The sequence below is a fragment of the Phoenix dactylifera genome, chromosome 6 (genome assembly GCF_009389715.1).
Source record: "Phoenix dactylifera cultivar Barhee BC4 chromosome 6, palm_55x_up_171113_PBpolish2nd_filt_p, whole genome shotgun sequence".
Lineage (NCBI taxonomy): Eukaryota > Viridiplantae > Streptophyta > Magnoliopsida > Arecales > Arecaceae > Phoenix > Phoenix dactylifera.
The window spans coordinates 5,671,645-5,684,724 of NC_052397.1; the positions used below are offsets into that span (position 1 = coordinate 5,671,645).

General features: G+C 38.7%; 1 protein-coding gene across 16 annotated transcripts; it reads left to right on the forward strand.

The window, feature by feature from the left end:
- The first annotated feature begins 520 nt into the window (after window positions 1-520).
- Window positions 521-13,080, forward strand: LOC103720218 (ran guanine nucleotide release factor). Of its 16 annotated transcripts, none has more exons than XR_003388092.2 (11): window positions 521-683; window positions 1,546-1,668; window positions 1,776-1,811; window positions 1,912-2,049; window positions 3,352-3,438; window positions 8,476-8,523; window positions 8,601-8,677; window positions 10,476-10,641; window positions 11,613-11,665; window positions 11,822-12,075; window positions 12,160-13,080. XR_003388092.2 is itself a non-coding variant. In XM_008809824.4 (9 exons), the coding sequence occupies exons 2-8, from the start codon at window positions 1,594-1,596 to the stop codon at window positions 10,621-10,623; spliced, it is 609 nt and encodes a 202-aa protein (XP_008808046.2). In that variant the 5' UTR covers window positions 521-683; window positions 1,546-1,593; the 3' UTR covers window positions 10,624-10,641; window positions 11,613-13,073. The 16 variants fall into 16 exon arrangements, 2 of the variants coding, with proteins under 2 accessions (XP_008808046.2, XP_026665461.2); XR_003388091.2 differs by adding exons at window positions 10,737-10,776; window positions 10,866-10,981 and having other exon boundaries at window positions 11,613-13,073; XR_005512157.1 differs by adding exons at window positions 10,758-10,776; window positions 10,866-10,981 and having other exon boundaries at window positions 11,613-13,073.

Here is a 13,080-nt window from a genome sequence, read left to right on the forward strand (position 1 = left end):
ATTTTGGAAAGAAAAATAGATTTTTAAATAAGGGTATTTTGGTTAAAAAATAGATTTTCAATAAAGCTAAAAACAGTATTTTTGGAAAGCTCCAAAATGGAGCTTCTTCCAGAAAGCTGTTTTTAGCTTTGTCAGAAAGCTGTAACAGCTTTCCGAAATTTTTACCAAATATATTTTTTCATCCAAAAGTACTTTTGGAGGGCGAGAAAGTACTTTTTGGCCCTCCAAAAGCTCCCCCAAACAGGACCTAATTACGGATTGGAGAGAGTATGAGTGTATTGTCCCTCCGTATCAGATATTCCTTGGTGGAAAGGAGGCTAGTAGGGGCTGTTATGCAGGTGAGGTTAATTCTCTTGTCCCTCCTTTTGCTTACTGGAAAAGAAAAGAAAAGAAAAGAAAAGAAAAGAAAAGAAAAGAAAAGAAAAGAAAATGAAAGTCTGTCCGTACGGTTATCCAATCAGACGCCTCCTTGCCTCTCTCTTGTTGAAGTCCTTATCCGAACTCCCCAAATACCGCCAAGCCCCTATGTCTTCTATCCTCTTCTCGCTTTCTCTATTCCTCCGCCTCTAATCTCTATCCTCTGCAACCGTTTCTTTTCAATTATATCTTTTTGGGTGGTGATATTTTCTCTCTCCGGATAAAGACCGGGCCGATTGAGCTGTGGAAACCCTAGACATCGCACGGTAAAAGCTCTCCCTTATTTCATTTTTTCTCGAATTAAAATTTCTCTTCCAATTTTTTACCTTCACTATCTTCCCCTAAAATCTCACTTGTTCAGTTACACCATCACACTGATTCCTGCCATGATTTGGTTCTCCCTCTTTCTTTTCTTAGATGGTAGATATTTCTTGCTGTTTTATTTGAAAAAATCGAACCATCTTACTCCACCAAGACCAATCAAAAAGCCTGATTTTTAGAGTGGCTTGTTTTGTACGCAGTGTTAAAGAACATAATATTACCTTTTCTCCCACCCGTTTAGTATTTACTATTTATCTTTCAATTAGTTACTTCAGTACCACGAATTCAAGTAAAACTTCTTTTTAGTAGGTTGATTTTATTGTGTTTACTGTTGTAGTGGTTGTTTTATTTTGGGCTCATCTTGAAGCACTTGTATTATTTTGTTACATTTTGCCCAAATGATTTTTCTTTTGTATCTGGTTAATTGCACCACTGACAATCATAGCCTAACTGTGATTGTCGAGCCCGTGTACTGACTAGTTGAATTTGGCTTTAGATTATATATTCACCGATTATTCCTATTAAGGATCATATCTGATGTATCTATGGAAATCTTTTCACAAAGATTTGAGTTTTTCTTTTTACCGTGGCCTCCTCAGATTTGTCGTACATACCCATGCCATCCCTGTTAGTTCTCTATATTCAATTGTTTTTCTTCCTCCAAAAAGCTTTTACTTTTGAATTTAGTTTACAGCAATTTTCTCATCCAACAAGAAATCATTTTCACTGAAATGGGTTCCAATTGCCTTCAAATTTCTAGAATCATCATTAGGCAACCGTTTTATGATTTCTTGCTGAATATTCTAGTGATTTGGATTCCCGAAGAAGGGAGTTTGTAAGAAAATAGGTGGTGAAATGCCTGGAGATGATTGCTTAGTGCGGCCCTTATTTGGAGGTGCTATAACTAGTTGCTTCCCTCCAAGGTTTCAGGTAGTTCCTCATCTTCTTTTCTTTCAATTGTAACAATTTTGGGTTTTAGTTAATCCAAATATAATAATAGAAGTGGGGGAACTAATATACGGCTTTGCTTCGGACAGGATGTAAGCAACATACGAGAAGCTCCCGATCATCAGGTTCACTAATAGTTTTGTTGCTAAGCTTTGATATTTCTTTTTTCAATTTGATGAAGTTTGGGTTTGTTGACACAATTCTTGTGTTCTTGAATCTATATAGGAGGTTTTTGCGGATCCTAGCCGTGATGAGAGCCTGATTTTTGAGCTGTTAGATTTGAAACATGAGGTTGGAGATGATGGAAGTGCTGTCTGGTTTTTACGTGACCTTGCCAATGAACAAGATGCTGCAGAAACCATGGTAACTTGTTTTCCCATTACTGTTTTGCTAATCTTGATTATGCTTAAGGCACGGAGCTGTGTTTAAGTAAACAAACTGCCATGCTTGATGGTGTTTTAACTTCATTAGTGTCAAGGGTCTTGAAGTTGCATTATGACTGTGATGTAGTTTCACAAGGCCCAAAGTGCATTTTGTTACTAAAAGATTACATGGTAGTTTCTACAAGGCAAAACTGCATTTCAAAACATAAAGGCTTGTAACTGTATGCTTATATGACAACCTGATAGAGGCAGACCTTTTAAAAATTATTGGCACAACAAGATAATGATACATGAGGACTCTCTCTCTCTCTCTCTCGCGCGCGCGCATATCCTCTCGTTTTGGTGGTGGTGATGGGGGAGAGGGCGGAGTGTTTTGTAGTTTAAATTTTAAGCCAGCTTCTTCCCACCCCCGCCCCCGTGAGGTCATGTTTGGTTTAGGAATAAACCAGAATAAAATATCTCAGCCTGACTTGATTCCTCCAAGCAGACATTTTTTCCTCCGGAACAGCATTGTAGGGGCAATATGGAGATTTACGAAAAAGCTTCTACTCATTTTTCCTAACCTGAATAAATATATTTAGACAGAAATAGTACAATAGATATTTTCTGGTTAGCATCTGCCCATCCTTTTTGATCTAAAATAATTCCTCTTATTATTTTTGACCCAGATAAAATTAGTCCTGAGCCAAACTGGAAGAGCTAATATTTATCAACAGCTGATTTTCTGAAGGTAAACTGTAACTATTTTATAAATCTAGCATAAGGGAAGGCCAGGGCAGACTCTGACCAGGTTTCTCTATATCTTTCTTCTATTGGGGCTGTAAATATGTTAATTGCTCTATTAATATTGTCGGTAACAGAGCTCATATATGGTCTGTGTAGCAAATTAGCAATTACTTTTCGGGGTGTAGCTGTGGACATTTTGTATCGTTCGCTGCTGATTCTGACTCTTATAGTGATGATGAATAGCCATGCAACGGATAGTGAAGCCTTGAGAGATATTTAGGCCTCTTTATAATCTTCTCAAGGTTCTTTAATCAGCAATCAGATCCCTTTTTATTTTCACAGATGGTATTTGAAGTAGAACTTGTTGGTTAATACATGAATGAAGACACTTTTTGTGGTATTTAAAACATTGATATGTATTGTTTGTTAGCCATTTGATGTCTTCTGTTGAAAGTCTGTCTAATAGAAGCAGTAGGCTTTGATGTTATTTGATTATAAAAACTGCGGGCAAAGTTATTAACTAATTGATTTTTTTGTTTGCTTGTTAAATAACCAGGTCCTAGAGCATTCTGGCACTCTCGAGGCAGTTGGTTTAGGTTATGGAGGTGGACCTACAATAGTTAAAATGGCTGTTGGTCAAATGGTGATATATTATTCAACATTTATGTTCACATGTTACTTTGATTACTTAATTTATTACTATTATTATTATTATTATTGGTTTCTTGTTTCTGGTGTTATTTATGTGAATTCTTCATTGCTATTTTTGTGCGATCTTATTATGCATATTGTGGTGGGAATGGTTCCAAAATTTGGATCTTGGGATCGGATTGTTAATGCCAAAAAATTCACTTCCCAGGTGGTTTTTTTTTTTTTTTTTTTTTTTTGGGGGGGGGGGGGTGGTTGTCAACTCGAAAAAACTGGTGCAAGTTATAACAATTTTTGACTTAGACAATGAATAAAAGGTTGGATTATTTCATTTAATCAAGCAATTAATGTTCAACTAGTATTACTAATATCCAAATACAAAAAATACCTAAATATCCTCATATATTTTGTGTTGTCTATATAAAGGGGAACTAAGATTAATGCAATCTTTAGATCCGATCATTCTTCTATCTTTTGAATTTCGAACATCATAGGGTTGTGAGATTTTAAGTGGAAACTTTATGATATTATTTTAATAGTTTTGAAGATGTATATGCACCACTTCTGCATTTAGTTGTTAGTGAAAAAGGTTGTTGCAGTGTTCCAAGTGCCAGCTTTTGCCGCTCTTTGTTGGTCATCATGTACTGTGCTGGTCAGTATTTGCACAAGGCATGGCTCAGCAGGCTTCTATTGAATCTTTTTAATATTTTTTTAATTAGAAAAAGAGATTTTAAGTCGTTTTATGGGGCATGGAGTGACACATTTGCTGGTATGCATGGTATGCATAAGGATTTTAGGCCTTTTACGCTTGTCCCCTACAATTTGTCGCAACTTCTTTTGTGGCAGCATGCACATATTGGAAACTGAAATCCCTAGATCTTTACGGTGAAGGAGGCAATCTGAATTATTGAGTAATATGTTTGCTGAAATATAGGAGACAACAATGTTGATTTTGTTTATGGATGTAATGTTAACAAATAGGACTGGACTATGGGTGAATGTCAAATTGAGTCTTAGAGGAGAGTTATATATGCTATTAAACCAAATTAAGTATGTAGGATGGAATTCTGGGAATACATTATGAAATGAGGTTCTAGTCAAACTTTATGGCCTTGAGATACCATAATTTTAGAGTGGCAAAAATTGAACCAATCCAATACCCTGATCCTAACTTGACCTGATGTGAGCTAGATTGAGGCCATGGTTATTTTATTTTGAGTTGAGTTTGGATTAATTGACTGCTTGCTCAGTGTTGGTCTTTGCTATTGCATGGTTTGCAATATTAAAGGGATCTCATTTAAGGCATTTGCCTGATAAGTTACATGCCCACCAAGCAACTACTGCAAATAATTGGGCTTCAACTAACTTACATTCTGAAACTTGTATATAAGAATACCATCTACTAATTACTTGTTAAAAAGGTGGTGAGCTTTATAGATTTTACCACCAGTGTAGAACATTTTCCAAGTCATGTATTTGTTTGAGGAAACTTTCTGCTTTTTAATGTTGTTACATGATAACCATTGACAACGAGCCTTTTCTATTTGTATTGCATCTTTTCTCTTTTGCAATATCTCTTCACCTTGCGTGGTGATTGAATCTGGTAAACCATCTCCGTCAGGCCCTCCTTCCCTCTCTCGAACCTTTTTATATACTCAAAATAGGTTCCGTTTTTCTTTTAGCTTCCCCCTCTCATTTCCAACAAGCAAAATTAGCAAATACTTGACAGGATCACAACGAGCAGAAAAAAATTAGCAACGTAGTTTTTGGGATTTTACTTGTACTTGCTGTTTTTAATTTTGAGAATTGCTGAATGCATTCTGAAACATTTGGATTTTTCTCTCTCTCTTTTTTTGTTTGTTTTATGGATCTCGTCAGATCACATGCTCTACATGCTGGCAGGTATGGTCACAGGACCAGCAGGTCAGTTCTGGTTTAGTCAAGTCTGATTATAGGAGGCTGACCTGATCAGAGCTGACTTGACTATTGTTTCATGTTCTGTTCTTATCTTGGATATGTTGGACATGAAAATTGAGAGATTTTTGAGGACATAAAAAATTCTTAACTGGAACATTCATTTCATAATTAGACCCATGTTTTGAAAAACTTGCTGATGGTACTTGATTGTTGGGAAACTTAAATAAATGTGAACACTCCGCATGACATCTTATGGCCTTGGAATCATACCCAACAACCACTAACATGCCATGAGACAGCCTAATATTAGCCACATCACAATGAATATATCTTCTTTCTTGCAGCTCAAAACTTCAGATTGTGAGAACTTCCCATGGTGCTAGAGTGCACATATGGTAGAGTTACATAACTTGATGTGGATTTCAAATTGGTGGTTTGATGGGTCTGCAAGCATGAGAAAACTATTGGAGTATGTAAAATTATCCTAACTAGAGTCAGAAGAAAGTTTCCATCCTCAGGGAATTGGGCACACGAGGAGGAGTTAAACTGCAGTTGGAAGCTGAGGGGTCTGATGAGTTTCTTGTTGTGTATGTGTCTGCAAAACCTACATGATATCACATATGCCTTAGAGCTCTACTTTTATGCACTGCTAAATGTATGAAGACATTCCCAGCGGGATTGTTGAACGCTTCATGTAGTGACTTTTACATGATTTAGCCTATTTTGAATTCAAACATAGAGCACATTATTAACAACACTATTATAAAAGCAGACTTTGATTGGGGGTTGGGTGGCACTGAATGATTTTGTCATGCCCAGACTTCAAGGCATGAGCCAATTGCATGGCAGACAGCCGCACATCCTTAAGGTTAAATTCCTACATGTAAGGCTTGCCTTATATATATATATATATATTATAAACTCAAAATCCAGGTAGTCGTATTATTACAACAAAACACTTCTAGCATAACGAAATTTAGAATGATTGTCTGGACAATTCTAAAGTAAAAACATACAATTGTCTATCAATTCATTAACTTAAGAATTTTACATATAAAGTCAACTAAATTCTAATTTTTCTTTCCGCTCAGAAGGAAACTACCTCTGAAACCACATGAAAAACATGCTTGCAACCACACATGCTGGTGATTGCCCCACCAACATGGCCCAGATGGGAACTAACTCTTGACTACAATATGTCGTCAATAGCATCATTAGTGATTGCCCAATTGGAGGTCTAGAAGGAGACTAGATCCTCTGATCCAAGTGGGTTCGGAACTCCTTATTCATATCTTATGTGGTGCGGCTGCAGGTAGGTGGGTCTACCCTAGGGTTTCACAAGCACTCGAGGAGTAGGCGCGCGCGCGAGAGAGAGAGAGAGAGAGAGAGGGGCAAGAGAGAGAAAGAGAAATAGAGGAGTGAGAGCATGAGAGTGTGGGTGGAGGGACAGGTTCAACCTATCCGTGGGAAATAGAAGGAGAGAGAGGGGATGCCGGTGGTCGGGCCTTTGGCTCCCAGCCGTTGAGAAGGAGAAAAGGAGGCCAGGAAGGGCCCTTGGGTGGTGAAACAGGGATGGCCCTCTATCGTCCTTTCTATGGTCGAACAAGAAGGAAAGAAGAATAGGAGGATGAAGAAGAAAGGAAGGAAGACTTACTGGTCGAAAGCTCAAGCTGAGACTGTGGTTGGAAGGATTGGTAGGCTTTCGTGATGGCAAAATGACGATCCGCGAGGTGAGACACAAGGTCTTTGTAGGATGGAAGAAGTAAATGGTAAGGAAGAGAATGGAACGTTGGTGGAGGTGGGGGGAGGGGGGTGATCCATTTAAATAGGGAGCAATGGTGGTGAGGGAAGGTAGTGGCTTTCCAGGGGGCAGTAGAGAAGGGAGGCGATTGCTGCTGACCAATGGCGAGTCCCAAGGTTGACGCCACTATTTATGGCATATGCTGCACTCCTTGGTGGGCATCACACTCTTTGGTGGTGCTACATTCTTTTTTTTTTTTTTGCTAATTTTGAATTGATATTTGCAAATCATTTGCCGATCTCCCTTTGGGTGAAGTTGGCAAATCACCTGCAGACTTTTGCCGAAGTCGGCAATTAATTTGCCGACTTTGGCTGAAGACCAAGTTAGAGCTGGTTTCATTGGACCGGCTCTCACAGGTTTTATAGCATGTGAGTAAGGCTGTGACTGAAATATATAACACATATGATGAGTGTGAGAAGTATGAAATTAGTTCTGAGCTTCATGTGACGTAGATATCATCCACATGTTTTTTGAGTATCTCTTTTGTTTTTATTTCTCTCAAATACTCTCCTACTTATGAAACCACCATAATAGTTCTCTGGAGGCTTTTGTCCTGAAGACTTTTAGACATTTCAAGATATGCCATTGCTGGTAACCATTTGTGTTGCACTTGTATTTCAATTTTCTGAGCACTTTGAGTTAGTGCAAAAAATTACGCTGTCAATGCGCCAGGAAAACTATTTTCTGCAATGCCAATTTCTGAAGATGCAAAACTTATTTATAAACTTAACCACTGAGTATTCTGACGATACATAATTACTGATTATCCTTATTTCATGAAATTGAATTCTTATACATGACAATTCTTCAAGTCCTCATGTATCCTTTTTTTCCAAAATCATTTGAATTGATGAATTCATTTGACTACTGCAGGGGAATATATATATATATATATATATATATATATATATATATATATATATATATATATTTATATATCCTGTCATTTGTAAAATTCTATACTTCTCTTTTCAGTTCTATACATAAGTAGCTATGACACGAATTGTTATCGGAAACTTTTTCGGATTACGTGGGTCTTGATATGCAACATGTTTGACAAAAACAACATTTGGAGATCTACTGCGTAATGCTATTATATTAATGACTTGAGATACTACCTGAGAAAATAAGACAGAAAAGTGATACAATATCTGATGCTTCTATTCATTCAGTAATATTGATACACTGGTTGGTAAGTGTTGCTCTTTTAAGACCATTTACAAAATAAGCGCCTGCTTCTTATGGTTCTGTTCGTGTTGGAACTCCAGTACCTCTGTCCATTAACAATGGCATTTTTCATCATCTCCTTGATAGGCCATATCGAAAGGAAGACAAGGAAGGGAGGCGCAGAATCTTGTGCGGGTAAGTGCACTTTTTGGTTCTATCACTATGCTTGCAAATGATGATACATGGTGTCTTGAACTGTTGCTTGAGTTCAGGTATATCTGGCAAATTTGCGTCTGAAGGAAGTTTCTACTGATGTGCTGATTACTGCACACGAGCCGATATTGATCAAGTAAGTGCCAAGCATAACTTTGTAGGTCAAATGTCAAATTTATATAAGGTCTATTTCGTGGATTTAGATATGCTCCACCCTATATTAGAACTGAACAGCCTGCTTGTTATAGTCGATTGCCAGCCTTTGACATTCAATTGAAGTTCTCAGATTTGAACTTAAACCATGCTATAGCCAGCAGTATATCCGTGGTTATTAAATAGCTTTATTCATGTGCATGTAGGGATGTGTTCTAGTGCACCATACTTCTGCACAATTGCCTTGTAACTCCATGCTTTCTTTGGCCGGTTGATGCCTTGTAACTCCATGCTTTCTTTGGCTGGTTGATTCTACGTTTTGTAAATTGTTGATGGTTTTCTGTTTGCAATTGTTTTTCGGTGATGCAACATGTAAATTCTTGAGCAGGAAAGGAACAATCAGTGCTTATGTTTAAAATTTTAGTGATAGAGTTCCCCATTTCTGTACTTTTTTCTTTATCGCTGTGGCATTAAGCCCAGGGGCTTGCCAGGCAAAAAGTAAACCTTTCGCTGCCAATATCCTGAAATACTCAAGTTGATAGCAAAAATTAGTTTGACAGATGGCGATCAAACATTGCTTTATAAACAAGAGTGTGAACTGATGCTATAGTTTCATACGATAATGGTCTGGCATCTAGAATTTAGACTACGCCTGAAAAGCATGCTTTCTACTCCCTTAATGAATTTTCTTTTAATCTTTTGAGAAGTTAGACCATATTTTTAATCCTGGAGTCTGTTGGATGAATGAAAATAATATACTAGATTTCTGGAAGACGATAAAGCTGGTTCTGCGGGTACTTTTCTTTTTCCCCAGTCTTTATATAATTTGATGAGAGGGGTTTAGAGCTAAATCAAGGAAAAAGTTAAGGGGTTCTGAATTTGGATATGAGGAAGATAAAAACTTTATTTATTTATCTATTTTTGGTTGGGGGAGGGGTAGGGGCGAGGAGGGGGAGGGAGATTGCATGCTGTGTCTCATGCTGGTGGTGGAATCTTGCGATAAAGAAGTGATCCTATATAATTTGGATACAAGGATGATTATCAGAACCATACTGGTTTTACTAACCTGCAACAAGTAACACCGAGCGTGCGCGAGACCTATTCACAAAGACATGTAGATGTGGTTGGATCTTGCTACAAGGTCTGGAAGCTATGTCAGGGAAGCACATGTAATGCATAAGATTTGGGAGATTGTGCCTCACAGCTCATGTTACTTTAATACACATGCTATTGAAGATGGGTGCAGTGCCCCAGTGACATTCATAGCCTCAACAGCTTTCTTGGAGGAACCTTTTTTTGTGTGTCAATTTTCACGAAGAGCTCATGGATGATGCACACATGTTTTGTAGATAAAAATGCCTATAACTTGTAATTAAACAACTTGCTTTTTCTTTTAAAATTCATCTATCAGTTATGTGGCTTAAATGGCTGATCTGTTGATGTATTTTGTTGTCCGAAATCTGCATGACCAACAGCTGACCTGTGCCGTGTTTTTGAAGTGCAATAACTAACATCACATCAGCATGCATGATCATGCTGGGCCTATTGGCATGCATGTTGGCCTTGTTAGAATGTGCGTTTGATTCTATTATCTCTATGCAGTGTAAAATCTCTCTATTTTTTACTATTATCTGGTACTATGTCTGATATCTTCTCGGTATACAAAATTTCTCTCACCTATGCATGCAAGTGATTTTTTCCTCTTTTATTGATCCTCCTTTTGGGGCTTTCTAGGTATATTTTTTATTTTAAAGGCTGTATCTTTTCTGTTATGATTTCAGCCCTTTGAGTGAAAGTGCTAGGACTGTAGGAGCTGGGCCAGCTGTCCCTGCTGCACAATCTGGATGTCTGCCGGTAGCTGAGGTCTTCAAGCTCGCTGTCACCAACTTTAAGGTCCATGACTGGAGTCTTTTTGGGTCAGGGGCGTGAGAAAATAAAAGCAGATAGGTATGTGGGTTATGTTATCAAAAAAATGTAACCATCTCTTCTACCCCATGAGATTTCTTCTAGAAATGGGCTAAATATCTGTGCATTGTGTGAAGCATATCTTGATCATCTTGTAGAACCATTGAAAGACTGAAGGTATGTGCGAATTGGTCGGGATTTATTCTAAACAGGGCCCGTGTTTCCAATAATCCACAGTGACTAATGCATATTTTAAACTGCCGAAGGATCTCAGCATTCAGGAATGGTCCAAGCCACATTCATGCAGTGCCTATGAATTTTCCTAGATGCATGTCTATAGTAAGAAGAGGGTATTCAGCAAAAGGGAAGAAATTACGGTCAGGTGCGGAGTCTAGTTCCAGTTCTAACAGGTCGCGTGCTGACAATGGGCCAGACTCTCCATATAAATTGATTCCTTATTCATCCTTGTTTTCTTAAACTTTGGATCATCTCTATTATCAGTTATAACTGTTGTGGTAGCAGGCACCGTCAGCAAACTAGGTTTCTGAAAAGTTGATTGGAATTTTACACTTTAACTAAGTTTTAGACATTGTTGCTCTTTGCTGCACCTGAAAGAGGAAATTTACAATGGGAATCTTTAGCTAAATCCATGAGATAGAAACCCAGTTCTAACAGCTGGAAAGAAGAGTTCTCACAGAAGAGGAAGTTAGAGGATTCCTTTTTTTTTTTTTTTAAAGTCTCTTGACATCAAAACCAGCAGGGTACTTGTTTGGCTTATTTCCATATTCATCAATTTGTTGTCGAGGTTTTCTTAACCTTGCTGTCCTCAATCAATTCCCAAATGCTAGTTAAAAAGTTACCGAGGGTTTTCCTGATCTATGCATCACCTTTTTCCCGTTCCCAAATTAGCAGGCACGACACTTATCAATTTTTGTGATCTAACTGCCGACACAAATCTCAGGACGTCTCTTGGAAGGCCTTGCATGATTTATACTGTGTTCTCTCTTTTACAGGCACATCACTTCGTCTGATGGTTACAGTTGCTGATGATGACCAAATCACCCAGGTAGATGAGAACATTGCCTGAATGTCGTTTTGAGGCTACAAATCTCTCCACTAGTTTTGAACCTTGGCTCTCAATTAGAAAGGTTGTTTGGTACGTCATATCGTTGGCTTCTTACCATTATTTTTGCTGTCACTGCTGTCTATTATCACTTACCAGTGCTGCTGCTGCCGCCGATCGCATTACTCTGTTCGCTAATGACATCAAAATTACTTCAGAGCTCCATGGCCGATTGGGTTCAAAGTGGTAGGCCCTATCTCTTGTCGGCTGCGAACTTTCGTCAGCCTCGCACCCGATCAATATGAGTGGTGGGCTCCATTGCTGCATCTGAGCTGGTTCCTCTTGTATATTTTAAAAGATGGCATCAATTTATCTTGCTCGCTACCAATAATTATAGTAACATGTGGGCCATGGTAGGTTGGAGCTTCACTCAAAAAAATATAAAAAAATAAAAAATGATTACAGTCAATCTCTACCGTACATATGATGATCCACAGATTGATCTGCGTCGCGGTGGCATCTATAGATGCGAGCTCGTCCGCCAAGTGGCTAAATATGGACCGTCAGGATGTTGAGTGCAGCAGGTACACCTGAGAGTCCGTTTTATTGGACGGTTGCAGGTATCATCGGATCAGGGCGGTTTCTGCAGTATGGGCCTTGGCCATTTTTGGGTAAAAACTCATGGGCTCAAGCACTGTTTTGGGCAGGAGGACGGGACCCACATTGGACGACAAGCAGGAAAGTAGCACGTGTCCTCTTTCAGCTTTGCACAGTTTGCCTCCTCCAATCCGAGGGTGGACTTTAGCGGTCGGAGAGTTGGATTCTGGTCACCCCAGGGTGAACGTTAGGCAGCTGCGGCCCAGCTCTCCCTCTCCCTTCAATTTAGCTACTCTCCTGTGTTAAGCCCATATTGGGAAGACATGTGGGGCCCTGAGACCGTGATCAGGGGGCTAAGACGTGAGTTTGCTCCTTTTCACCTCTTGTTGCAGGCAGTGAGTGGGATCTGTCAGGAAAATGGACTGCAGAAACTCCTAGTTCCTGATGGGAACAGGCCAACTCAAACTTGACCCGTTTTAGCTCAGATAGAGCCATTGATTAGTGCTAAATTAGGAATCACGACTTGTGCCGGACTCTACCTGACCGATTTGAACTTAGCTAGACCCATCTTAAATTGATGAGTGCTAAAAATGACTTGACTCAACTTTATTAGGATCAAAATATCAGTGTTGAGCATGTTGTATTTGAGGTGGAAATAAGGATCAACAATTGATCTTTTGAGAGGGAGATCTGCGGATGTATCATTCAAGAATTCAAACCAAAGCCTTTAACTGCTAAGTAGAGAGGTGCGGCCGCTTGAACAAAATTTTGTTTCAAAAATAATACTTGAAATTTGAAGTTGCTAATTAATGTCCTTCCTC

Bases quoted from the DNA above. Each gene is read 5' to 3' on its own strand.
- LOC103720218 (XM_008809824.4), top strand. From the start codon at position 1,594: ATGCCTGGAGATGATTGCTTAGTGCGGCCCTTATTTGGAGGTGCTATA. The intron at 1,669-1,775 runs GTAGTTCCTCAT...TGCTTCGGACAG, and splicing joins GCTTCCCTCCAAGGTTTCAG to GATGTAAGCAACATACGAGA. The intron at 8,678-10,475 runs GTAAGTGCCAAG...TTATGATTTCAG, and splicing joins CACGAGCCGATATTGATCAA to CCCTTTGAGTGAAAGTGCTA.